This window comes from Herpailurus yagouaroundi, unplaced genomic scaffold, assembly GCF_014898765.1.
Source record: "Herpailurus yagouaroundi ecotype Mexico unplaced genomic scaffold, PumYag 545, whole genome shotgun sequence".
NCBI lineage: Eukaryota > Metazoa > Chordata > Mammalia > Carnivora > Felidae > Herpailurus > Herpailurus yagouaroundi.
The window spans coordinates 1,343,922-1,370,708 of NW_024412762.1; the positions used below are offsets into that span (position 1 = coordinate 1,343,922).

Sequence of the window (26,787 nt, forward strand, 5' to 3'; positions counted from 1 at the left end):
TCCCTCACCCTGCTCCCAAAGGCCCCTGCCCCAGGGGAATGGGGGAGCCTCAGTCACGGGCCACATGGCCTCTTTTCCTTTTGTTTCTAAGTCCTCACGGGCCCAGGCCTTGAGAAAACGTGCATGTGCATATTTTTGCCTGTGCTGTGTGTGCTGTGTTTGCAAGCACACGTGTGCGTGCATGTGTGTGCGTACGTGTGGTCCTTGCCCTGCTTGTGTATGTGCTGTGTGTGCTCATGTGTGTGCAGGGGCATGCAGACCCATGTGTTTGGGATGCAGTGTGGTGGATGTGCACACATGCCTGGGCACATGCCTACATAGGCATAGCTGCAGGTGGCATGAGACCACAAGCAGTGGTATGAGGGTACACATGACCCCTGTCAGGTCTTGGAAGACAGGGGCCTGGTCTTGCCCACTCAGCTCTCCTTCAGGGCCACCTTGTCTACCTACGCCCAACCCATATGGAGCTGGGGAGCGGCGGCGCTGGCTAGGGTGGAAGGCTAGGAGCTCCAGGGACTCTGTGTGGCACCGGAACAGACATCCCCCACAAAGGCAGCCTCATCCTGCTCCTGTGGGCTCTGTGCAGGACAAACACTTCTCCCTGGGCAGATGCCACCGTCAGCCGAGCTAGAAGGGAAAGTGGCCAAGGCACACTGATGTTAGCCTTCATGGCTAGGGTGGAGGGCAGGGGCATGACACATCCCCGCTGACCATCATTGGGTGCTACTGGAGTGAAATGGCAGCCTGCACTACCTGGCAAATCCCTCCCCTTTCGGGGCCTCCGTGTGCCTGTGACCGACGCAGGGCTGCACCTCTGGGACCCACATGCCTCTCGTTGCCCACAGCACCCCAGCCCGAGAGGCCATAGCTTAAGAAAAGATCTCTTTATTCCACGTCTTCCGGTATTTTTACACAAGTAAAATAAAATGCATATCTCTATATACCGCGATCCGGGTGGGAGGTGGCGTTCTGGAACAAACGCTGCCGCTGCACCCTGTAAACATGATGGGGTGGAGATGGGGTGGGTGGGCGGGAGGTGTCCATCAGGGAGGGCCTGCCGCCTGGTGCTGGCTGGCGTCATGGAGGGGACCCCATATGTACACACACCTGACTGCTGAGAACGGCCTCGCGATCGGTGGCCGGTCAGCAGGGCCCAAGCACCGTCCACAGCACCAGCGCGAGGCCTAGGGGGGCCAGGCCGCAGGCGAAGCTGGGCAGGGCGCCTGAGCCCTCTGCATCACCAGTCCCACCGCCCCCACTGCTCGCCTGGCCCAGACGGCAGTGGCTGCTGCGGGTGCGGTTCTTGCGGGAACAGCCTGGCCTCCGGCGAGGGCCTGTGGTGGGGGGCCCCGGTGGCTCGGAGCCCTCGGGCCTCATCCCGGTCAGTGGGGGCTCAGCTGAGCCAGGCAGGATCCCGAAGGGGGAGTCGTTGATGTGCCGTGGGCCAGAGCCATTGCCTGGTGGGCTGTCGCCGGATGGCACACGTCCCTTGAGCGCGTTGCCGGCTGAGCCTGGACTGCCAGCCTCCAACACTGAGGCCTTGTCCACGGCATCAGGCTGGCAGCATTTGGGCAGACCCAGACGCTCGTCATCAGTAGGCCCGCCGGTCCGGATGGGACGGGAGGGCCTGGCAGCAATAGCACAGCCCTCCAGGTCGGTGGCAGCCAAGCGCTTGAGGTCACGGCCGGCCAGGTGTGGGGGCAGGCTGCAGGGCAGCTCAGACGAGGAGCCTCGGAACTGCTGCAGCCAGGCCCAGAGCGGGCGTGCCCGGCAGTCACACACCCAGGGGTTATCATTGAGCCGCAGATACTGCAGGGAACGCAGGGGTGCCAGGGCCTCTGCGGGCAGCGCAGAGAGGTTGTTGGCAAACAGGTAGAGCGTCATGAGGCGGCCGAGGTCACGGAAGGCATGCGGGTGCACATGGGCCACACGGTTCTGATGTAGAAGGAGGCGGTCGAGGCTGTGCAGGCCACGGAAGGCGCGCTCGGGCACGCTGGGGATGCGGTTGCCGTGCAGGAAGAGGTGTGTGAGGTTGCCCAGGTCGCGGAAGGCGTCATCTGGCAGCGCCTGCAGACTGTTGTCCTGTAGGTAGAGGTACTGCAGGGCAGCCAGGCCACGGAACAGGCCGGGGCCCAGCTCCTGCAGGCCGCAGCGGTCCAGGTGCAGCGTGTGCAGGCGGCTCAGGCCATGGAACGTGGTGGGGTCCACGGCACGCAGCTGTGCATTGTCGCTGAGGTCCAGCTGCTCGAGAAGGGTCAGGCCGGTGAAGGCAGCAGCATCAATGCGGGTCAGTGCATTCGAATGCAGCCACAAGATGGTGAGGTTACGGCAGGCACGGAAGCCAGCGGCGGGCACGTGCACGATGCGGTTGCCGTGCAAGAAGACGCGCTGGCTGGCGGCCGGGATATCAGTGGGCACAGCCTGGAGGCCCTGCTGCGGGCAGCTCGTCGTCACCTTGGGCTCGTTGTAACACACACAGGCACCTGGGCACGGTGCTGCCACCCGCCACGCCTGCAGCCACAGCACCCAGGCCAGCAGCTGGCTCCCTGTGGGCAGAGGAGAAGGTGGTTAACAGGCAGAGGGCCCTGTGAGGATGGGGGTCATGCTGGAGCCAGGCTGGCCCCTGAGACAGGGCCTCAGGAGGGCCTAGAGCCGGGCCTAGGACATGCTGTCACTCCTGAAAACTCAGGTGCTGTGATCCCTGCTCCACCAGCCACACAGAAACCACTTCACCAAAACCTGCCAGGGGAGTTACATGTTCTGCACCGAGGAACCTCACCTTGGTTCCCATGCCACCCTGCCACCCTGCCCAGCGCTCAAACACACAAGTTGCCATGCCTGCACCCCAGCCACTTAGGGTTAGCTGGGTCACCACCAAAGCCCATTTAAAGGCCTCCTGAGATAAACACTCATGCCTGCAAATACCTTTTTGAGATTCCAGTGAATCCCTGGACCTGCCCACCCTCCCCATCAGTCCCAGCACTGTCCCTAGCCTGTCCCCTGCCCCACCAGCCCACAGACCAGTCTGGGAGAGAGGCCCTTGGTATAAACACTGAGGATCAGGCCGGCCAAGCTCACACAGAGCAGAGGCTCACTCCCAGGCCTGCCAGGCAGCCAGCTGCAGGACTTCCAGTAGCTTCCGCAGCAGCCCCTCCTGAGGGCCCTCTCAGGCTGCAGGAAGGGAGGGGCTGTGGCTCAGACCCTGTGCCCTGTCCAAGCCCCCTTCCCAGGCTCCAGAGCCCCTGGAGCTCCTGGGCTGCCTGGATTCTGAGGAGGCCTCGCCACTGCAGAGAGCTGTGCTTTAACGAGGAAACCACAAGAGCCTTAGAGCCAGGAGCCACAACCCCCAGTGGCCCTCCTGTAGGGGGTCTGGGTCCCACCAACAGGGCACATGAAACTGCTACAGGCACAGCAGACTCCAGAGTAACTCTACTCTCACAGGATCAGAAGCCTGGATGCCTAAGGGCAGGGGTGCAGCCCTGCCTACCCTGTGAGCCCCCTCCAGACAGGCTGCTCCCTCCTCCACACATCCTGACTTGGCATGGAACTCCTCCTGCAGCCTCCTCCCCTCGGCCTCATTCTCTGCTTGATCTCCTCCCCGGGTGAGGAACTTACTCCTTCCCAGCCAATCGATGTCTGCATAATTCCTCATATGCCCTCCCCCCGTATCTGGGGGCCAGACACACACACGGCCTCACCAAAGACCTATACTCCTGGTACGCTGTATCCACCCTGGTCTCATCAGCAGGGACACACACCCCAATACGAAGCTCACTGCCTATCATCCCACCATTAGAGTCCCCTCTTTGAATGCCAAAGAGTCTTTTCTCCTTCAGGAGTGAGTCTATTAAAATGTGAATCCCCCTGGGAGGGTTATGGCTTATCAGCTAACACTTGAGTTATCAGCTAACACCTTCGTTGACAGCTAACACCTGCACTGACAGCTAACACCTTTCTTGGCAGTTAGCTAAGAGCAGGATTCTGCAGACATGAGGCCGGCTAAGTGCTGGGGCCGGAGCTGGGTGGGAGGAAGGAGAGGCCTGTGGGCCAGCTTCCCCTACCCAGAACTGTGACCTTGGGGACCCCCACTCATGCTGGGTCCCTCACCACACTGGATTCTCTCTGCCTGGGCTGGTGCAGATGCATGCCCCAAGCCCAGAGCCTGAGCAAGGCCAGCTGGGCATAAGGAGTGGGCCCTCTTGGAGTGTGCCCCACATCCTGGGGGATTCCTCTGTCCCTTGTGTTCTGCCGGCCTCCATGCCTAGCCATTTGTTAGCGGCTGGGTACATGGCAGCCCCGGGATGGGGGTCCAGAGAGGCAGGCCTGGCCCAGAACTCGCCAAGCCTAGGGCACCCTTCCCCAGGCTGGCCATGCACGGGAGGCTGTGAGGGGGCATCTCAGCCAGCTGTTCTATTTAAACTGCCGACATCCTCTCCAAGCTCTCTCCTTATGGGGCTTCTTGGGCAAGTCGGGCCTGATCATGCCAGCTCTCACCAGCATCTCACCTGCCACCGGATGTAACTATGCTATGAAAACAGCACTTCCTGTCCCTGAGGACTCACAGCAGAGGAAGAAGTGGGGCAGGGTGGGATGGGGGCCCCGGGTACTCACCAGGCTGGGCTCTGGACCTCACTACCACGGATGTGCCATGTCACCGACCACGCTACTGTGCCAATGTCATCAACCGGGCCACACCACCAACCAGGCTATGTCAGCAGCCACCCATCATCACCACGCCTGCTACATCACCGTCTGAGCTGTCTGGTGGCTGTCAGGCCTGGAGCCATGGTCTGTGAGCTCAGCTGGTGTCAGGTTCAGCTGACTTCACCAGAACCAGCTGCTCCTCCAGCCTCCAGCCCTCCCCAGTCTGGGCCCCCACGAGGCTGTAAGCCACGTGCTTGGGGCTACACCCACTCTGAGAATGGCCCAAGGCTCCAGGGCTGAGCCACACCATGGGGGTAAGTGGCAGGGCAGCCGTGTGGCTCAGCCCTGCCGGGAATCCGGCATCAGGAGCAGACATGGCTCCATTCCCGCTGAGCCAACTGCTTTTCGGAAACCAACTTCTGAGGGTTGGTCCCTCTGCACGGACCTGCTGTCAGTGCAGTGGCCAGTGGTGGGCTGCCTCCTCGATGCAGCCACGGTAATTGGCTCCAGCCTGGACCCCCTTGGGGCCTGTCTGCTGGTCTCCATGGCAACCCCTCTGCTGAGCAAGCAGAGGGGGCATCTTTTTATGAGATAATCAAACCCAACTTTGCGGCCTGTGTTCATATTCATAGCAGGGGCCCTAGGGACACAGAAGGCCCTGCCAGGCTGCAGGATGGTATTCCCTGACCCCACCCCAGGGGCTGGGCCCAGTCACTCATCTGACCCCTCAGAATCTTAAAAAGGCCTCTCCATCTTGTCCCCCATCTGGTCCCCCCATCTGTCTTCCCAGCCCATCCCCTTGTCCCATCCCCTCAGCCCCATCTCCCACTCATGCCCAGCCTCACTGGGCTCCTGTTCTCAGTAAGCACTCAATACCAGCTCACCTCCAAACAAATGACAAGAAAACAGCCCTGCCATGACCCTGGCCCCCACACAGAAACCACAGTGAGTCACGCTCCCATACCAGGCCGCCAGGCCACCTGAGCTTTGCACAAATCCAGACCAATCACCCTCCTGCCATCCCTGGGGCTGATTCTTGCCTCCTCTTTCCTTAGGCCTCAGTGCAGAATGGCCCTTCCAGGGGTCTTCTACAGTGCCCTCCCCATGAGGTCATGGGAGGGGCTCCCACCTTAGCTCAGGTCTGCCTCAGGAGCAGTGGCAATGGCACAAAGGCCACCATTGGGGAAGGACAAGCCACTCCTGCCTGGGAGGATATGGAGGGAGGCAATGATTAGATTCTGCTCAGGGCCTCTCCCACCAGGGCAGCCATAGATGGGGCAGGAAGGACAGCTGATGAGGCCATGCAGCCAAAATCCCAACAGGCCTGGGTGTGGCCCAGGTGCCTAAAGAGCACTTGCACTGTTCACCCTGCCCCAGCTCCTGGGCAGCAAAGGGCCCAGGTTCTCCTTCATGGTCACTGAATGGGGTTGGGGGGTGGAGGGGAGGAAGGAAGAGGAAGAAGAAAGGTGGGGAGAAGGGAGGGGAGCCAGGAGGGGCAGGAGGCTTCTGGGGACTCACCAGCAGCTGCGGGAGCCAGTGGGCAGCGGGCAGGCGGCTGCTGAGGTCAGCAGCTCAGAAGCAGGGATTGCCAGAGGCTGCAGGCTCAGGAGATGTCTTTGGTGTGTTCCCTGGCCTCTACTGCTCTCAGAGCCCTCTACCCTGGGCTGAGGCATGCAGGTGCAGCACCCCTGAGATCCTATGGGACACTTCTTCCCCTCCCCTGGTCAGGTCATAGAGATAGCACAGGGCTGGCAGCCTTGGTTGCCCAGAGCACCGGCTCAGTGTCCTTGGGCCTCCCCGCTGCGATGGGGTGGCAAAAACACCCTATTCAAGGGGGCATTATGAGGGTCTACGAGCTAGCATAAAAGCCATGTGTCAGAGCTGCATAAGAATTCTTTTAATACTATCACAAACCCATTTTACAGATTAGGAAACTGAGGCAGAGTGATTAAGCCCTGGACTTCTCCCACCCAGAGATGGTCCAGGGGAAAAGGTGGGAAAGAGAAGCGGCCACGGTGCCACCCAGAGGGGCCGGAAGGCGTGTCCAGCCCAGGCCTGAAAAGCAGCCGCTATGCGGCCTCCACAGGAATGGAGCCCAGTCTGCGAGGGTGTGGGCAGGCACCAGGAGGTATACAGCTCCCTCCTGTGTCATCTGTGGCAGGTAGGGGACATCTCCATGGAGGATCTGAGTTGCTACCTGCCCCCCAACCCCCCCCCCCAAGAGGCTGGGGTCAGTAGGCTGTGGAAGGCCTGGGCAGCTGTAGCACAGCCAGGACATTGGTCAGCTCAGGACCCTCTCAATCACCAAGAACGTCCCGAGAAGGGTCACGTCACAGACCGCAGTTACACGGCAGAACAGGAGGCCACAGCTCAGCACACCGAGGCCAGAAATAGCTCCGGGCGGGGGTGGGGGGCTGGTGGCGTCCACACACCGCAGAGGGTCAAGGCACCCCAGCAGTGCTACACTCACTCTTTCTTGTCCCGTGACTGCTCCCCATCCCTTCCAGCCCTCTATCAGTGCTTGGCTCACCACCCACCCACCTTCCCCCTCAGTCGTCCATCTGTCCCCCTCGGTCTTTACTCCCTACTCACAGTCACCTCCCACCTTCTGTCTGTCCTCCAGCCCATAGACACATGCAGGGGGCAGTGTGCATGCCCACGGCATTTCCTAGGCCCCTTCTCTGGCTCTAGGGGGAGGAGGGTGGCAGCCCACCCCTGAGGGGGGGGCCTGCATCTCCTGGGGGTGGGGTGGCTGCCAGCCCCTGCTGCCGGTCATGCCCCTCAAGGCCCCACTCCTTATTGATCTTCTCGGGGAGGCAGTTGCAGGGGCAGGCCAGGTCGATACAGGCAAGGTCACCTGCCAGGGAAGGAGGACACTGGACCCAGGGCTGAGCAGTGCCAATAGGCAAAGCTGTGTGCAGTGGGGGAAACTGAGGCCCAGCACGGGCAGAGCCAGCAGGACCAGCCTCCTGAATGCACTCAGTGCACAGGTGGACTTAGGACCAACAGAGGTCTAGTGAACCCTCCTAGGGGCCTACTTTATTTTCCTATTTTACAGGGGAGGAAAATGAGGTTTGGTAGGGGAAGCCACTTGCTCATAGCCCCAGGACTAGAAGGCCTTTCAGTCACTGAAAGGCCTCACTTGGCAGTGGAGAGTTAACACTCCCCCATCCCCAGCTTATCACCCCCACCCAAAACCCATATTCCCTCTTAAAATTTACAGCCAACACAGTACATGGGAGGGCCCTGGGTTCCTTTCAAATCTAAGAAGCAAAGGCTGCCAGGGGAGGAGTTTGGCCCACTTGTGAGGTGGAGGCTCTGGATGTACAGCTCACCCTAAGGGTGTGTTCCTAAGGGGACACCCCATGATAGGGGCAGCACTGAACACTGTAAGCACAAGACCAGTCCCTGGTTTATAACACTTATGGTCAAAGAGCAGGCTGACCATCGTTGGTCACTCTGCTGCATGGCATGTGCTACATGGGGGATTTAAGGGGCCGGGGAGCCCTGACCCGGCCCCAGACATCAGGGGTCACCAGGGGAGGAGCCCCAGAGCCCACTGCTAGGGTGAGCATCCAGGCAGATCCTCTGATGAGTAGGATTCTTGGCCCGGTGACCACGCCTTGGGAATCCATCCTTGGTCAAGGCTGGGCTGCTGGACCGGAGGGCTCTGGAAACTCACCCTGTCCAGCCATGTTTCCACCTGATGCCCATCTCCCTTGGCCCCCACCCCAGGGAGCCCCATACTGGGGACTGATGATGCCAGCATCTGGAGGCTCTCTGTTCAGCTGAAAACCTGCCCAGGGCACAAGGCACACCCCCCTCACTCCGGGGATTCAGCCAGCATCCCCTCCCTCATAGGAGGTGGGCATCCCCTACCTCCCTCCATCAGGCCACCAACGAACACTCGCTGCCTAATTATCTGCAGAATCTGTCTCCACAACTGCTCATTGGTTGGTCCCTCAACTAATTCAATCTGGAGGCCAGCGTGGGCTTGAGTCCCCAGAGGATGTTAATGAGGAATTAGTGAGTGGCCAATATGCCCCTGCCTCCCCCCACAGCAGGGCTCAGGAACAGGGCACTCCCAGTGTTGGGGCCTGGGACCTGCACTTCCACGTACCTGTCACCATGCCCATCTGCCCTCCCTGACCCCTTTCCACTGCCAGCTCTTGTCCAGGACTGGGTGCCTAGCCTGGCAGGGCCAACAGCGCTGGGTCCTGTCCCCACCCCAATACATCCCATCTCCTCCCAGGACACTGCATCTGTTACCTGCCAGAAGCCGACCATTCCTGCAAGGCCCAGAGCATCAGCCTCCAATAGGGCAGACACCGTGCAGGAGTGCACTCTTGGGGGCACTTACAGGAATACACACCTGGGGTACACACCTGGGGCACCTACTCAGGGTGCATGCTATAGAAACACACATGTGGGTACACACTGTAGTAGCACAGGGGGTGCATGCTACAGGCGCGCACACTTGGGGTGCATGCTACAGGAATGTACGTTTGTGATGCGTGCGATAGGAACACACACTCGGGTGCACACTATAGGAGTACACAACAAGAGGACACTTTTGGGCCTTCGACTGCCAGGGCCGAGGTGAGTGAGTCGGCCAAATAGCAGAGGGTTGCTGTGATGAGACCAGACAGACATGGGGAGCTCTTCCCAGGACGCAGGGCTACAGAGGGTCTGCTCTCTTCTGGAGTGGGAGAAGACAGGAGGGCATATCCCCGCATGCTCTGGAGCCCTGGGCACTTGTCAAACATCACCGGCAAGGCAGGCAGGTGGCCTCCGCCTGAGTGGGATTTATTCTAGTATTGAAAAGACAAGTGCAGGTCTCGGGAGGCCTGCGCCCCCTCACCCTCTGGGATCAGTCAGTCTTGCCTCTTGGCCATCTGCCTTGGATCAGCCCTAGTCCTGAGGGAGCAGCTGGACTGCAGCCAACCCAAGCTGGCCCAGGACAGCTGAGATATTGCAAACACCCCTGACCAGGGCAGTCAGGCCTCAGGAAGGTGTGTAAAGTATGAAGGCTGCTCGGGGGTTTTGTAACTAAGCCAGGGTGGTGACGGGGGCAGCACAGAGAGACCACAGAGAAGCCCAGTGGGGGCTGGTGAGCACCCCTGGAGAGAGACAGATAGGAAGGACCATGGGGTCTGGCCCTTTCAAGGGGACGAGGGTTTCCAGAGGCAGTGAATGAGATGCTCTCATTTGGGTCACCACCAGCCAGGGTACCACATTCAGGTGATCAGTGAAACCCTCATCAGAGCTGATGGGTCCCGGTTCCTCCTGTTCTATCGGCATCTGGCAAACCAGTCCACCAGCCACTGCCTGTCTAGGTATGTAAATAATAGGTTATCAACACATGGGCACACCCGGGTGTTTATGGTGCCACTTTTGCACTACCACAGCTGAGTGGAGTAGTCCCGATGCATTTTGTGGCCTACAGAGTTGACATTGTTCAGGATCTGACCCTTCTGAGAAACGGTTTGCTGACCTGGCTTGTGACTGGAGCACACAGAGCACCTGCTGCGTGTGGGTGTTGCCGCCTTCACCCTCACAGTGGCCTCACGGAGGTCACTTGAACTCCCACCTAATGAAAAGGAAACCAAGGATCAGAGAAGGCCACTGTCCTGCTGAGACCACACTGTTGGGACGGACAGAGCCTGGTGGCCTCTTGCGGGGCTGGAGAGGGGGAAGGAGGGAGAGTGACCCCAAAATGGTGTGCAGGTCAAAAGAGAAACAATGATTTTATTAAAGAGGCTGTTGATGGACTAGTGGTCAAACACACATCAAAGAGGGCACTTACAACACTGACAAACAAAACTGGCTGTAAGAAGCACAGGAAGGATGTCCCCAGGCAATGGGGTGGTGGTGGGAGGCACTGATCCCTGTGGCACCTGCTTGTGCTTCAGGGAGACACATCTAAGGAGGATGGTTTCAGGCTGGGGGGGTGATCTCTAGGCCACAACTCTCTCCATGCCAATCCAACAACACTGGGACCCTGTGCCCTCCTCTAGGGGCTCTGTGGCCAGGTCACCCTGAGGGCAGCCTGCTGACCCTCTACCATTAGCCTGTCCACTTGGGCTGGGAGGAGGGGACATGGCAGGTCAGGTATGATGCACTTCCCAGGTGGTTAAGGTCGAGGCCTGGGCTGACAGAATCCTCAGAACAAAGAAAAAGTAAATGTGAGATGACTCTGTCCAGAAAAGGAGAGAGGCAGTGGAGTGAGGGGGTCTCCTTGTAAGCAGGCTTCCTTGGATCATCCTGTGGACCCCTGGCCAGAATCTTGAATGGAAAATGGACTGTGGAGGCCCATGATCCTTGTCACCAATGCCATCATCATCACACTGGCCATGCGCAAGGATCTCAGATCACAGGCAGCCAAGACAAACCTGGGACCAACCTGAGGCCGATCTGGAGTGCAGTAAGCCTCACACAAGAGTGAGGAGCCCCAGAAGTGACTGAGCAGCAGGCCAGCACAGGGTGGACACCAGACACCCCTGAGTAGGGCCACAGGATGCCCATTCCAGCATCGGTGCCTTGAGGCTGCGTGGGGCTTCTTGGCCAAGAATGTCTCCCATTGAGGCCCTGTCAGTCCACCCAGGGCCCAGCACCAGGGAAGAGGAAGGGAGAGGGGAGAGATGAACCCTTGGCCTCCCTGGGACTGCCCAAGGCACAGACTTCCTGAGGTCTCACAACATCCCACAGCATAGCAAGGGGATGACCATCAATCCTACTCCTTAGACAAGGGTACTGAAGCTTACTGAGGTGAGGTGACTACACACACTAGCTGAGGACAGGGGACAGGGTCTAAGAACTCCTGCCATTTCCCCAGGTGACCAAAACAGACCCTGAGCCCTAGAGATCCATAAAGTAGAGAGACAGCTATTCCCCCCATAGCGGGCCAGCTGTTGAGGACACCCCCTATGCTCTGGGCTCCCTGACCCCTACTGCACCTCATCCTCAGCCCAAGCTTATTGTTCCCTGGGTTGGTGGGCCCGGAGTCTGGTAGTCCCAGGCTCAGACGCGAGCTGCTCTGTACTCCTTCATGGAGTGGCTGGAGAAGCTGCTGGCTGGCTGTGAGACTGTCTCCACACCCATGACATGAGGATGACAGCAGGATAGCACCTGCCTTCTTGGGACCCTGAGATGCTTCCAGCTTTGTGGCTGGGGTCCCACCTTCCCAGAAGACCTTTAGTCAGCCCCATCTCAGGTAAGGGACCTGGGGAGTCAAGGCCCACAGCTCAGAGGTGGCATCCCAGAGCCATACTGATCACTCTGCTTCCAGCAGTCATGAGGCCACTCCAGCCTGGCCTGATGGCCCTGCTTTCTCCAGGAGAGGCTGAGTCCAGGCAGGAGAATGGGTGTGGGAAGAGGGCCCAGCAACCAGGCTGTACTGTAAGGATGCCTAGAACCGCTTCCCCCACCCTCTCTGCCAGGTTCAGCCTCAGTGGAGTGAGGAGGCTCACAGACAGGCCCGGAGCCCAGCACAGTGTGACTCGCCTCATGAGAGATCCTGTCTATGCTCAGCATGACCTCAAGTTGCTGCTGCTTCTCATGCAATACTGGCATACTCGGTGGTTCTCCTCCTTACCCACCTACCACCCATGTTAGAAACAGGTGTTCATTCCCCCCTACTCGAGAGCCAAGATGATGGCGATGGAGTATATGGTAAGAGGGACAAGGACTAGGAAGATGGGGGCTGCTCCTCTGGAAAAACACCCAGAGAAAGGGTCTCCACCATGGGCTTCTGGGGGCTCCTGCCTGATCATCCCAAACCTGCCAGTTGATAAGCTCCATTCTCAATAGTGCTTCCCTAGAACATGTGCCCAGAAAACCAGGTATCTGAAAGAGGCTCCAATGCAGACTGTAGGGAAAACAACTCTAGAGAAAGCAGAGACAATGCAGGGAATAGATAAAAATTAGGTAAAAAAAATCTAATCAGTTTCCTCTCAGGGATAGGAGAAGATTTAAAACAAGAACAGTGTGCTATGAACAAGGAGCTATCAGAAAATAAGAAGAGTACCTGGAAGTTAAAAATAGAATTGCTAAAATTACCAAAAAATCAATAGAAGGGTTGGAAAACAAGGTCAAGGAAGTCTTCTAGAAAGAAAAACAAAAAGAGAAAGAAGGAAAAAAAAATTGATGAGATTCAGAAGACAAATATAGGTCAAGTATCTATTTGAAACAGAGATAATAGAAGAGAAAAAAAGTTATCAAAGAAATAATACCAGAAAATCTCCTAGACCTGAAGACCTGGCCCTCCATTGGGCAAGTGCCTAGCATAATAGATGACATTCACAATGTGATTTTAGGCCTCTGGGCGCGGGGTCAAAAGAGCTCCCAAGGGAAAAGCAATGTGGCATCAGACCTCTCTACAGCACACTGGATGTCAAGAAGATAACAAAATTGCAATGGCTTCAAAATTCTAAGGGACATTATTTTCAATATGGAATTCTGGAGCAGGCCAATCCAGCCTGAATAGGTTTGTTAACATATGAGGACTCACAGAATGATTCTTCACTGTGTCTTCCTTAGAGAGTTACTTGGGGATGTGCTTCAGCCAAAACTAGGATATAAACCCTGAAAGAGGAAAATCTGCGGCCCAGGAAACACTGGGCGATGCTGGGAAGTCTGCTGGGGAGTTGTGAGGGGGCCAAAGCATGCTTGGTCCATGTGGGGGCAGCAAGACAGAAGCCTGGGGTCACAGCTCCAGGTTTAAATGAGAGGCCCAGTAGAACACCTGAGGTGAAGAAGAGTAAGCACAGGGGAGTGGACGGGACAAGAGAGAAAAGACAGAGTCAATTGTAAATCCGGGAAAACCAAAGGCCATACAAGAGTAGAAAGGCCACCAAAGTACCCACTCCCAATCGTGGTGGGGTGGTGAAGGGCATTTATGTGACCTGGGTTGAGAAACACTGTTTATGAATTTAACTAATGGTAGTGAGACAACCATACTAGGAAGTATACTAGAGAAGAGGGGGCATGGAAATGTGAAACACAAGGAACAGGAACAGTGGCTGCCTTCAAGGAGGAACAGGGGCTGGGACAGAGCAAGCCGATTCTCCAGACTAGCCCTGGAGGTCTGGGTGCAGGTTTTAACTTTGACCAAGATATGGTCGACCATTTTATCTTTTCAAAATGGCTGCATATTTGGCACTGAAATGTCAGAAATAGAGATAAATAAAAAAAGAGAAAGTGTATCTGCCAGAAGGTGGAGATGAATGTGGTCTAGAAGCAGGCATGTCTGAGGTGTAGGAGGACAAAGTGGGACTGTGATTTCTTGAGCTGCATCTCCACGGCCCTGAACAAAGCTCTTCGGCACCATGCTCTGCCAAGGGTCATCAAGGTTGCGTCCCAACTCTAGGGACACTCCGGGCTCTTGGCTTCAGAGGCCTCTGCTATTTCGACACTTGACAGGACAGCTTTGGCCTGAAAATTCAGCTGTGTGCTCAGACCTTCCACAGTCAGACAAAGCCTTACCCTAGCTCCTCCTCACCTCTACCCTGCTGCCAGTTCACAGATGCAAGACCCCCATGAGCAGGAAGCCCAGCAGGTAAATGTGGCAGGGGCAGTGTGCACATGGTGCCTCCGGAGTGGGGGTCTGTGGCTCTTGGGGAGGGCTTGCCCTGACCTTGGCTGAGTGCAAACGGGCTTTCCTCGGCTTCAGTGAGAGCCCCAATTACGATTCTGCCAAGGAACCCGTGGCACACAGGCAGGGGCAACGTGAATAAGTAATTGCTCTTTTATTAACGAGTGATAAATTATTCCTATATGATTGTGTGTGATAACTCTTCCTTATTTGAAATCAATTTGGGATGGAAATTGTTGGCGGCTTCTCACCAGTGAGGGTGGGAGGACCAGGCGCCACTGCCTCCTGGAAAAGCAGGTCAGTGTATTTCGGCTACTTCCTGAGGCTGATGCGCCAGGAGCTGGCATGCAGGAGGGGGGTTGGCGGCCCTGGGGGCAGGGGCTAGGGAAGGTGGCCTTATTCCTCAGCACCTGCCCCTGGGATCTGGGAGGGTCAAGGCAGGTGTTCCGGCACAGCCTTTCCCTACCTCCAACACCTGCCGGAAGTGCTGAAAGAGGCCCAGCCCACCCCAGTAGACGCAGGGCACATACACCTTGAGCCAAAGAAGTATCAGGCCAGGAGAGGAGCCCCTGAAAGCCCAGGCCCTTACTGGAGACCACCACAGGCATGGGTGGGCATGGCTGGATGATCAGGGTCAGGGAGCCATCTGCAGGCCACATTCCACTCACCCGGGGGGCGGCCCCCCTCCCCCCCCCCCCCCCCCCCCCCCCCCCACCACCACCACCATGTAACCCTGAGGCCAGGGCTAGCCTGATCTTTCATCCTCACAGAGGACATACTCAGTGCCCGGCTGGACTCCTACCCAGGCCAATGATGGTTCAACTTTATCAAACCTGAAAAGGCATTTTCCTTTTTCTTACATATTTTCCCAATGATTTCCCCATCCTCATTCCGTCCTCCCCCAGTTCAACACATGAGGGTCTCCAGCACGAAATGAGGCCCAGGTCAGTCAGACCTGGTCTGGGCCCCCCACCGACCCCGTAGTGCCCCTGGCAGGTCCCCAACTCCCAGGGGCTCAGCATGATTGTCTGTTGATCTGTGTGAGGGGCTGCACTCAGCAGGTGCTCGGTAACTGCCAAGCAAAGGTAAGAAAGACTGCACTTCTGAAGGCCCCCTTCAAATAGGCCCTGCAGCCTTGGTGGCCTCACATGGGGCCAGGAGAGCCCCGTGCAGAGGAGGAAGCAGATGATCAGGGAACAGGGCGCCTTTGGCGCATGTGCCAGCGCAGACCTCTTCCCGGAAATGCATACTTAAAACCTTGCAGTCAGTCAGCTGCCTCCCTCCCAGCCCAGGCTGCAGGAAACCAGGCTGTGCCCACCTATCCCCACTCCTACTCCTCCCCAGCTGCCTCCCTGTCCCATCATGGCTGCTACAGGCCTGAGAGGCCAGGGCACCTCCCAGCTCAGCCACTTTGCCCAGCTCAGCTTAGGCACCGCCAGTGACCTTGCCTCTCGGGTCTGGGTTGGCCATCTGTGAAATGGGGAAGTTGGGTCTGAGAACCTGACAAATCCCCAGGGGTTTGGGGGCACTTGGGTGGACCTGGGTCCCTGATACCCCACACCTTCCTCCACTGCCAGGGTGCCCACTTAACCACACACCTCGCTGGTCAGCTGAGCAGGTCTCCATGTTGCTTGCTTCTGTCAGTTGCCCCCATGGACTGTGGGCTCCACAGGGACAGAGCCACACCTGGTGACTAGCACACACCATAGATGTTTGTCACATGAATGTAAGAAATGTCCACCACTACAGGCAAGTTGCAGACTTTGCCAGGCTGTGGGAACAGAATTCCCTGAGGATGTGCAGGCCCAGACAGCCTATGGGGTACTGATATCCCTGTGGGGAATATGTGGTAACAGCACCTGGAAGTCAAAGGCAATTTCATTTCTGCTACAGAAACGTTTGTGTCTCCCTCAAATTCCTATGTTGAAGTCCTAACCCCCAGTGTGACGGTATTTGGAGGAAGGGCCTTGAGAGATGGGCACCTAGATGATGTCATGCGGGTGGGGCCCACACGATGGAATTAGGGCCCTTATAAGAAGAGACAGTGGGGGGTTTGTTTTCACTGTCACCACATGGGAACATGGTGAGAAGGTGGCCATCTGTAAGCCAGGAAGAAAGCTCTCACCAGAACCGTACCGCACCGGCACCCTGATCTCAGACCTACAGCCTCCAGAACTGTGAAAAAATAAATTTCTGTTGTTTAAGCCACCCAGTCTGTGGCATTTTGTTATGACAGCCTGAGCTGACTAATACAACTTCTTTCTTACATCTGATATATTTTCCCAGATCTTTTTTACAATGCACACAAACCAGTAAAATCAGAAATGCTTTTAGTTTGGCTTATTTGGTCTCATGTACCAACACTGGATGGGGAAGCCCTGCCCCAAGAAGGGTAAATGAGGCAGTGCCTTGGCAGCAGGACCCCCTTCCAAGACTCCCATGCCATGGGGTCCCCGCCCACCACAGCCAGCCCTGCAGGATGGCTGGAGAAAAAGGCCAGGGCTTTGGTGCAGCCTCTGCCTCTCCGGGGCCTCAGGCAGGTCTTCCAACCTCTTGGGACCTGCTTCCTCACCTGGAAAATGGAGATACCAAGACCCACCTCACAGGGTATAGAGAGACCCCACAGCCCACTCAGGGGTGGTGCACAGTGGGTACAGAAAATTCATAGCCCACCTGTGGGGTCATCTCAGGAGGGATGGGTCATATCACCCCCCGGCAGGGACCCACTGCCCCCACCTGACAGAAGGGAGGTCAAGTCACAGCTATAAAGGGCATGCTGGTGCCTGACCTGGCCTAACTCCAGCCTCTGATTCTGTCATGTGCACTGGATCCTGTGGCTTCCATGAGCCTTTGTGTAGGCAGTTCCCCTTTCCAGAATGCCTGCCCTATCCCAACACATCCTCCTGGAAGGGCTCTTCTCCTCACAGTCCCACCATGCCAGCCCTTGGAAGAGGACCCTTCCCAATCTGTTCCCCTCCCACACCGCAGCCTTGCCTGAGGCGTCCGTCCATTCTTACACCCACCCCCAATGCTGGACTCAGCCCCAATGGGGCCATTTAGGGAGCAGGTGAATAAGTAGAGACCTGGAGCTTGGTCAGGGTCTCAGCCATGGGCTCCCACCATGGGGTACCTGGCAGGGAAGAAGCACAGCTAGGCCTGAGGGGTCCTGCATTGAGTTACACGCCAAGCAGGTCTTGACTCCACCTGGGCCTTGGGGTAGTGTAGGGATAGTGAACTTACCAGTGTTGGTGCTGGCCACATGGCAGGAAATGAGCGGCAAGGGCCTGAGGATGAAGGTCTGTAGGCCCTCCCTCCCTAATTCCTACAGGCTGCTCTATCTAGGAACATGTCGCCCCCACCCCCCCAGGCCTCCTTAATCACTGGTGGGGAAGGTCATGTCTATGTCAGGCTTCCTGTAATCTGGAGTGGGGGTGGAGCAGTCAGCCACAGCATCAATGAGGGCTCCATAGGGGCACTGAAGTGCATGCGCACACACACACACACACACACACACACACACACACACACACTGCCACAACCTGCCTTGGGCCATTCCCGGGGGATGGGCTGTGACTCCGGCAGCAGGTAAAGAATGGAGTCCATTAGGGCCACCATCTGTCTCGGCAGTGACGGGTCCTCTCAGTGACATCCGGGAGGTATGTAGATGGAATATCTTTATGGGGAGAGTTTTTCTTTGGCCAATTTTCGAACAGGAAGCCAGACACTTGTCACACCTGTCCCCGTGTCAGCCTCTGCCTGACATAAATTGGGGCTGAGGCAAGGAGATGAAAGACAGCCTGGACATGACAGGTGTGCAGGGGCCACATGTCATACGGCCGGGAGCACACAGAGCAGTGGGCTGGCCTCCCGCTGGGGCTGGGCCCAACACAGGGCTGGCCTCAAACTAAAGGCTAGAAAACACTTAACCAAAGAGAATGGAAGGAGAAACAAGTGACCCTCAGGGACCTGCCCAGGTTCCCTCCACCCAGCCCCTACCCCTGGTGTACATCTTGTTGCCTAGCTAACCCCATCAAAGGTGGGGAGGATCCTGCCCAGAGGATGGGCTGGGGGGTCACCTGCAAGGCCATATGTAGGAACCACAGCCCCAGGGCACCCTTTAGCTCCTTCATCAGTTCCTGCCATGTGGGGAAAGCCACCCATGCCCTGGGGTGAGAAGTGCTCACTGCCAGTGGGGCAGTGACAGTCCTGTACCTTCCTCAGATGGCCTTGGGGTCTCGGTCTCAGCTCCCAAGGAGACCTAAGAGCTGAGTTCTCACCAGGCTCATTGGCCATTGCCTCACACAGCTTCATCCCTTGGGAAGCCCCATGGAGCCTCGGGGTGGGGCTGGGCAGGGGCGTGACTAGCCAGCTCTGTGCTCTCTGAGGACAAGAGGGGTGCTGAGTGTGTCTTGGGAGAGCAGGGAGACCTTGAGCAGGATGGCGGAGGGAAGTGGACAGTGGAGAGCTGTAGGAGGAACTTGGCAGGGCTCCGGGAAGGGCGGGCGGCGGGCCCCAGGACAGAGCACTAGGGCCCACTCCCAGTTCCTGGCTGCGGTGTGCTGTGGAGGCAGGTGAGAGAGCTAGGTGCGAGCATCCTGCGTGACCTTGGGGCCCACAGCCCTCCCAAGACTGCTGTGATGTGGTGTCCAGCCCATTCTGGTGACTGGCCAGGACTGGCCTTTCTCTGTAATTCTGCTTCTACCCATGTGTTTGGGGATGGGAGGTGCTTTTGGGCTGGAGGCTACACCCTGGGGGCAGGTGGCCCACCCTTCTTCTGCCTGCACCCCACCCTGCCCAATGACCATGGGGTGCCCCTTCCACCAGACCACAAAGCTGCTGCAAAATGAATTGTGGGGCAGAAGTCTCCACATTGTGAAGGCAGAGAAACCTTGAATTTCCTTCTAAGTCAGGATGGAGTGACCAGGCCCAGGGCCCATCTGACCCAGGCCCCTGCTGGGACTTGGGCTCCTCGCTGAGAAGTGGAGGTGCCTTACATGGGTCCCAGCGTCCCCTCCAGACTCCCGTGCCACTGGCCTTGCCTGGATTTTTGCACGTCCCACCTTGACCTCTGACTTGGCTCCCCCTGGTATGAACTGATGTCACAGACTCCCCTTGGGACAGGTGGCAAGGACCCTCATGGCTACAGGACTGACGGGGAGTGGCAGGCCCCAGCGGGGGCTCCTCCTCTGTGCTCCCATGGCTCAACAGAGGCTTCTGCTTCAGGAGTACAGTGGCTGTACACCCTGCTTCCTGAGTTACACCACAGACCCCCCCCCCCACCCCTGCCCAGGGCAGGGACGCTTCAAAGGACTTGGGGACCTGAGGGGTCCCCTGCGAGGTGGAGGCCCCCTGACCCACTGAGGGCCCCAGAAGCCCCATCACCAGCCTCTATTTCCACAGGAAGTTCCATCTGAATGGGACAATCAAGCTTCCATGAAGGGCTGGGCCCTGAGGGCAGCACTCAACATTGACTCCCCCTTCAGAGTCTCCCCCCTTTGACAGAAAGACTCAGGAGGTGAGTGACACACCCAGGTGTTCAGCTGGCTCTGGGCTAAAGCCAGGAGGGTCCCAATGCCAGACACTGCCTGCCCGGCTTTTGCCTGGAGGGGATCCCCTATAGGTTGGCATCTCTGTCTCTCTCTAGACCCATGACTTTGCTCATCTGAGTCCTGGAGGGGGGCCGGCCTCTTGCAGCCACCTCAGACAACTGGTCTGTACCTGACACCCAGCAGCCATCCCCAAGGGCCATGACTGCCAGCTCCTGTGTCTCCTGGGAACTGACTCAAGTCACTGCCCGTGAGGCTGCTCCACCATTCATGGCTCCCTGTATCCCAGTGCCAGGTCTGGGCTGGACTTGGGGACGTGGAGATGGGGAGGCAGGCACAGGTATGCATGTCAGGTGCTGAGACCAGAAACTGGGGGCCTCTCCCACTGAGGGTAGAAGAGAAGGTTCCCAAATGAGACTTCCTGGCCCAGGCCCTGAAAACAAGGGGGGCTCATCTAGACATGGCAGAGTTTAAGCAGGAGGAGCTTGGCTGTCAGGTAACATGTTACAGAAAGCATCTCAGAGCCTGAATGGAGGACAAGATGGCAGGCAGGCAGCTGTGGGCATCTGTGGCCATAGGTCTGGGAGGGGGCTGGCTTGCAGCAGGCCCTCAGTGAGGGATAAAAGGGGATGGACCTCCCTGGAGCCCAACTGGACACTGGACTTGTTTTGGAGGATGGGAGGCAGCAAAGACCCTGGGCCTGGGGTGTGGATGATGGGGGTAGAAGGCAGGTGGTACAGGGGTAATGACCACCAGACTGACTGGGTCTGAGGGACCTGAAACTCCAGTGGAACTCCACATGCAGGGGAAAGAGATGTGGAGTTGCTGGGTGAGGGCAGCATAGGGGCCTGAGATCCCTGCTCAATTGCATAGGCCTGGCATACAGCAAGGAGGCAATAAACACTTACTAAGCAATCATGGGGACCAGAGGGCCAGAGCAGAACTCTATGACAGGTCAAACCAGGCCCCAGAGCTGGCCTTGCTGGAGTGGGTAGGGAGGTAAGTAAGTTTGGGGGCTCTGGATTCCCAAGCTGGTCTTGAGACCCCCCCCCACCTCCCCTCCTTTCATGTCTGCTCACTGTCCCTGCTCTTTATGGAGCACATACTGTGTGCTTGGAGCAGCCACATGACACCATGAGCCAGCCACCCAGCCCCCACCTGTCTCCCCCAGAGCCCAGCACCCTACTCGCCTCAGACTTGGAGCATTTTCCTACCCAGAAAGGCACTGAACTGGAAGCACCACGTTTGGTCAACAGGCGCTGATTATGGATGAGGCCTCTGGTGACCAGGAAAGGGCGGGTGCTGCCCAAGGTCACAGAGTGAGCCGGCACTGCACAGGTTGATCCAACGCCTGCCCAGACTTCAGGATGGGGAGACTTCTGGCAGGTCCCTGAGCCTGCCCCATCTGGGCCCCAGCAGGAGGTGAATAAAGGCAACATCTCAACAAGGTCACAATAGCTGGGACAGATGGAGGACACAGAGCTGGGCCCAGGCAAGTGAAAGGGCAATCTGAGAAGGCTCCCTGGAGGAGGTGAGGGACCCAGAGCTCTGTCTTGGCCTGAGCCCCTAGGCACGCCATCCCCTTCCTCAATGGGCCCCTCACCAGTTTCAGCCTCAGCCTGACATTTCCCGTGACATTTGCTGCAAAGAAATAGAGTCATAAACCCAAAGGTTAAATTTGCACATTGCCTCACACTGCCAGGAGAAGCGTGGTCCCTCCACCCACCAGTGCCATGGCTGCAGGGTTTGTGTGGGATGGCCCACCCATCCCTGGAGCCTTTACTAGGGGCCCAAAGGTCCCCCTCCCAGGCCCTCCGAGGAATCTGAGCCACTGATGCCCAAAACAGTTTCTGGGCACAGCAGTCCCTGAATCATGTCACATGGGGTGCCTATCAGAGGCCCTGCCCAATCCACTTGCAAACCTGAGGCTCCGAGACACCCCGCAGTAAAGGAGCTCTGTCAGTGCCACTTAACCCAGCCAGTCCCAAATTTGCTTGACCACAAAACCCTTGTTCAATCCTCACCAACATTCTGTGGAACTTCAATTACACGGAGTGTGATCTGTGATGGCCAGTTAGGAACGCCTCAGTGCTGACCAGCGAGCACAGGAGCACCCCCAGGGTGCCGGGCGAGCTGCCTGAACAAAGCTGGGCCAGCTCCTGACACCTCAGCCCCTCCAATTGGGCTCCCCGTATCACCGTTGGCCCAGCTCCGCATGCCAGGCCCAGATGGGGCTCACAGCCTGTCAGACCCACCTGAGCCAACCCAAGCTCCTGGCCTCTGCCCACACAGCACCTTCCACAGCCCCTCCAGGAGGTCTGCCCCAAGTCCTGCCTTTCAGCTCCACCTCCCGGGCCTGGCTGCCCTGTCCTGGAGCGAGTGGAGTGATCAAGGGTGTAGGATGGTGCTGCAGGGCCCATCCCCCATCCTTGCTCAGCAGGGCAAGGCAGAGGGCCCAAGGCAGAGGGCCCTCCCTGACAGGGAGACAGGACTGTCAGGATGCTGCCAACTGAGGGCAGAGGCTGTGAGAAGGGGGTAGGAGAGAGGTAGCCCAAAGCCCAGCTGCATAAGGGCCATCCTCGGAGTCAGAGTCCTGATCAAAGCCTAGAAGCAGATTCCACCACTACCAGTGAGAAACCCTACCCCAGGGTAGGGAGAGGCCCAGGGAGCCCATCCATAAAATGTTGGGAGGGGGTGAGGATCAGGGCTTGCTACCATCAGGGGAGGGGGCCTGTGGCCACACCCTGGGGGAGACCCGTGGAGTCCTGCACTGAGGACACTGGGGGCATACACTAAATGCATCTCCTTGAGGGCCAGCTCCAGGACCATGGACACTGTGAGAGACTGAGGCAGGTTCAGATAAATAAGTGATGGCGAATCTTCAGGAAGGGATTCCACACACACCAGTAAACCCATGATGCACAAGAATAGTTCCCGACGTGCAATATGTTTAAAATACAGCGACAAAAGAAGAAACTGCAGCACACAACACCCGGCTGGGCCCACACATGCCAGTGACAGCCTGGGGAGATAGAGCGGGTGTGGACAGCATGCCCACCCTCTGGCTGGGCTTCCAGTTTTGGCTCTGTGACCAGCTGTCCTTTAAAGCATTGAGTCCTATAAATTCAGGAGGGCAAGGATCACATCCCCTTATTTGCCTCATTCCAAACAGGGACCAATGAGTGAGTAAATGAACGGGTGTCTGAGTAAACAGATCAGGAGCAATCGCAGTGTCTGGGATGAGGCAGCTGGGACACAGGGTGGGGGACACAGAGAGGTGTCGAGGTTGTTGGGGGGTTACCTTGAGAGAGGAGGGGGGGGCTGGGGGCCAGTGCTGTGGCACAGCTGGAGGGAGAGCGGGGGACAGCCAGGCTGGCTCATTATGGACCTTGAGGCCCAGGCCCTAGGTGGCCACCGAGGGAGGCAGCCCTGCCTGGGAGTCAGGGCCCTTCAGGCTAGGGCCGGGGTGACACGAACTTCATTAACCAGGCACAGTCAAGAGCCCTCAGGAGCCCCACAACAGGGCTCAGGGGCAGGGGTGTCGCACACTCATACACACTAACTCACACCCGTTCACTCATTCAACGCAATTCACTCATTCACCATGGAACTGCTTCCTCGTGCTCCTGTTCTCCTGACCCCTTTCTGGATGCACAGACTGAGGCTCTGTGGAGACACTGGCCACAGGCCCGGGAGAGCAGGAAATGCAGTCCTGGGAGATGGGTTCCCTCTGCCTCCACCAGCGGGGACCCTCCTGGTGCTGCACCAGCTGCCACAGGCATCCATGCCACAAAGCCATGAATTCGGGCCTGGGGCAGGGAGCAAGGGGGGGGAACGGAGCCAGGAGGCAGCACCATTCACGGGTGAGAACAAGTCCTCTGGCCTGGGGGCAGCAGGGGGAGGGGAGCTGGAGTGCAGTGAGCATGGGGGAGCCAGGGCCACACGTGACCAGGCCCTCATAGTCTGTTGCTCAACAGCAAACAAACTCTTGGCCCTGTGATGGGTCTCAGGCCAGCCCTCAGGTTCCTTGGACTGCGGGACTTCCTCTTCTGCCTTCCAGAGCCCCAGCACAGGCTGTGGTGGGGGGGAGGTCTTCTACAGACACCCCTACAAGCCCTCTTGCTTCTTGAGACCCACTGGGCCCTCTCCCTTACCTTTCGTCCATGACCACAGAGAGAGGGTCAGTCCCAACTGCAGGACACCCGGCTGGCTGTTAATCTTCACATAGAGAAACTGAGGCCCAGGTATTCTGTGAGTTCTCTGCTGGTGAGGGGCAGAGCAGAGATGCTGCCCAGCTTGGGAAGCACATTGCTGGCCACCTCCCACCTTCTGTAGTGCTTTCACTCGCTCCCTGCCCCCCCAACTGCACATCACCCCTTTCCAACTCCCCTGTGACCTCCATGGGCCTTTATTTTCCCATCTGCAAATAGGCACAAGGGAGGTCCAGTTGGCAGTGCAAGGTTTCTGGGAGGACTTCCATTTGTGGGAGCCACTGACTGGGGTGGCATGGGGGGTGATGTTTTGGGTATTTTGAAGGCAAAAGTACTGGCATCAGAAGCCCATGGAGACCTTGGCCTGGAAGTATCCCCAACAACCCGTGAGGGATTACTGGCCCATGTCCCTGGCCCAGGAGAGAAGGCCGAGGTACAGAGAGGTGAACTGTCACACCCAAGGTCATACCACTGACGGGTGACGTAGCCAGGACCCAAATCCAGGTTGTCGTTCTGCCATCCCACACCCGGCAGCAGGGTTTATGAGTGGCCCTCTGCCAGGTGGTAGGGTGTGACCACCACCTGGCTCAGTCCCTCCCATAGAACTTGCTTCTTCCTCACCTTGACTGGCTTACAAAAGAGGAATGGCCAGCTCCTCAGCCTGCCCACCTATGGGGCCCAACCTCCAGCCTGCCCCTCTGTTTTACTCCCACACACTCTGTAAGGATGACCCACTTGTCCCCATTCTATAGACAAGGACACTGATGGTGGCTGGGGGACAAGGCAGTACGGCCCTGCCTCTCCAAGCCTGGGCCCAAGGCCCTCCTCACCACAGTGAGAGCGGATCACCAACACCCTTACCTCAGTGCCGCACATAGCATCTGAGGCTGGTGACACCACAGAGCACCTCGCCAATAAGGCTCCTACCATGGAGATACTAAGGCACAGGGACAGGGTCTTCCTGAGGTCACCCTGGGTCAGCCTCGGTGTGGGCACATACCTGTCCCCCATTGGGCTTAGTGGCAGTGACTGCACAGCATGGGGGAAGGGTCTGGTCTATGTGTCACTGTGTTGACCTCGAGGTTTGAAATGAGCCTTCCCTGCCCGGGTGGGTCCCAGCCCCCATCGGCCACCATTGCCCCAGTAAGGCGGGGGAGGGGAGGAGTGTTTGGGAGCCCTTTTGCCTCATGCCCTAGGCTGGGCGCACTGAATTAGCTCCCCAGCACACATCCTTAGTGCCTCTGCTGAAGATTTGGGTAAAACCTGGTCGCAGCCCGTCTGGGCATACAGGGGCACCAACAATGGAGGCAAAGAAACACATGCCGATGTGGTCACAGGCACATATGGTCATGTGTGCAGACACACACGTGCAGAAACATACTGAGTCACACACATGAACACACCACACACACACACACACACACACACACACACCCAGACCCAAAGGGGCTGTGGAGGGGTGACTCCCAGGACTTGGGGAGAGGCAGACAGAGGTGGGGCCATGCTCCTGCAGCCTGTTTCTCGCCCCTCCATCTGTGAGCTCTGGCTGCCCAGAGCCTCCCCCTCAACACATGTGCATGTAGGCAAGGGAGTGGGTCCCACTGAGGGGCCCCAGCATGTGCCAAGTGGGGAGACCACAGCAGGCACGCTATGTACACGCATGTGTGGCTGTGGGCGTGCGGGCGGGGGTGAGGACATGGATGTGCATCCACAGCATGTGTGCGCGGGCACACTGGGGCAGTCTGGCATGCATGTGCACACGCGATGTACAAGTGTGCAGCCCTTGTAGACACGTGCACGTGCAAGGAAACGTGTGTGCAGCCTGCGGCACTGTGGACATCAGCAGGGCAGCCGGGGTAGGCACCAGGGGAGCACCCTCCAGGCTGGGCATGCCCAATTTCCCCCATAGGAAGTCACCCTCCAGACCCCACCTCTCAGGACCTCACACCAGGGGTCCCATGAGGGCTGTCAGGGAGGGGGTGCTGCCAGCCCCACCACTTCTGGAACCACTCAGTTGAGCCCCCAAGGGACCCTCAGGTTGCGGGTGTGGAGGTGCTAAGGCTGCCTTCTTTCACCGCCAAACCCCTGGGGTAGAGCGCTGGGCCAGCCCCGCCCCCCCCACGCCCTCTACTGTCGCCAACGCCCCCATTTCATCCCGCTGCGGCCTGACCCCAGAGAAACCAGAGGTCCTGAGCGGACTACTAGGGGCAAAGGTGAAAGCGACCTAGTACCCCCACCCCTGCTCCGTACCCACGTTTCTGCAACCCTGCTCATTAACCCCTTAGAGGCCAGGGCGCTCCGAGGCTGGACCCCGCCCTTCCGGCCAGCAGACCCACCCGGCCCGGGCTCGGAGTTCGGGGCCACAGGGCCCCGCCGCCCCCGGCCCCGCCGCCTTGGCCAACTTTCCCGGGAAGCGGCAACTTTTCCTCCTGCCGCGGGCTCCGCCCTCCCGGGGCCGGGGTGCCCGCGGCCCCAGTCCGGCGCGGCACTGCGGTGGCCCTCACAGCCTCCCGGTGACCCTTCCGCCTGCCTCGGCAGCCCCGGCCTGGCCCTGCGGCTCCAGGAGGGGCCGCCCCCACCGTCCCCACCCCGCCTGCCCGGATCGGGCGCGGCACAGCACTCACCTCCGGCGGACGCCCTCTTCATCTTAAGGGTCGGGCGGGGCGCGTCGGGGACCGAAAGTCGCTTCGGGGCCGGCGCCCGTCTCCCCGCGGCCGGGTCCGCATCCAGGCGCCGCCGCTCCGGCCCGGCCCCGGCCCGGCCGCGGGACGAGGCTGGGCGCGCTCCGCTCCGC

The 26,787-nt window shown here is 58.3% G+C and overlaps 1 protein-coding gene across 1 annotated transcript; it reads right to left on the reverse strand.

The window, feature by feature from the left end:
• Positions 1 to 865: 865 nt before the first annotated feature.
• On the reverse strand, positions 866 to 26,781 carry RTN4R (reticulon 4 receptor). The gene is made up of 2 exons (XM_040465048.1): positions 26,618 to 26,781; positions 866 to 2,546 (listed from the first exon to the last, which is right to left on the reverse strand). Exons 1-2 carry the CDS (start codon positions 26,637 to 26,639, stop codon positions 1,144 to 1,146), a joined length of 1,425 nt encoding a protein of 474 aa, XP_040320982.1. The 5' UTR covers positions 26,640 to 26,781; the 3' UTR covers positions 866 to 1,143.
• Between the last annotated feature and the right edge of the window lie 6 nt (positions 26,782 to 26,787).

Excerpts from the sequence above, each read along its gene's own strand:
- RTN4R (XM_040465048.1), bottom strand. The coding sequence starts at position 26,639 with ATGAAGAGGGCGTCCGCCGGAG. Across the intron at positions 2,547-26,617 it reads GAAGAGGGCGTCCGCCGGAG|GGAGCCAGCTGCTGGCCTGG; the intron begins GTGAGTGCTGTG and ends CTCTGCCCACAG.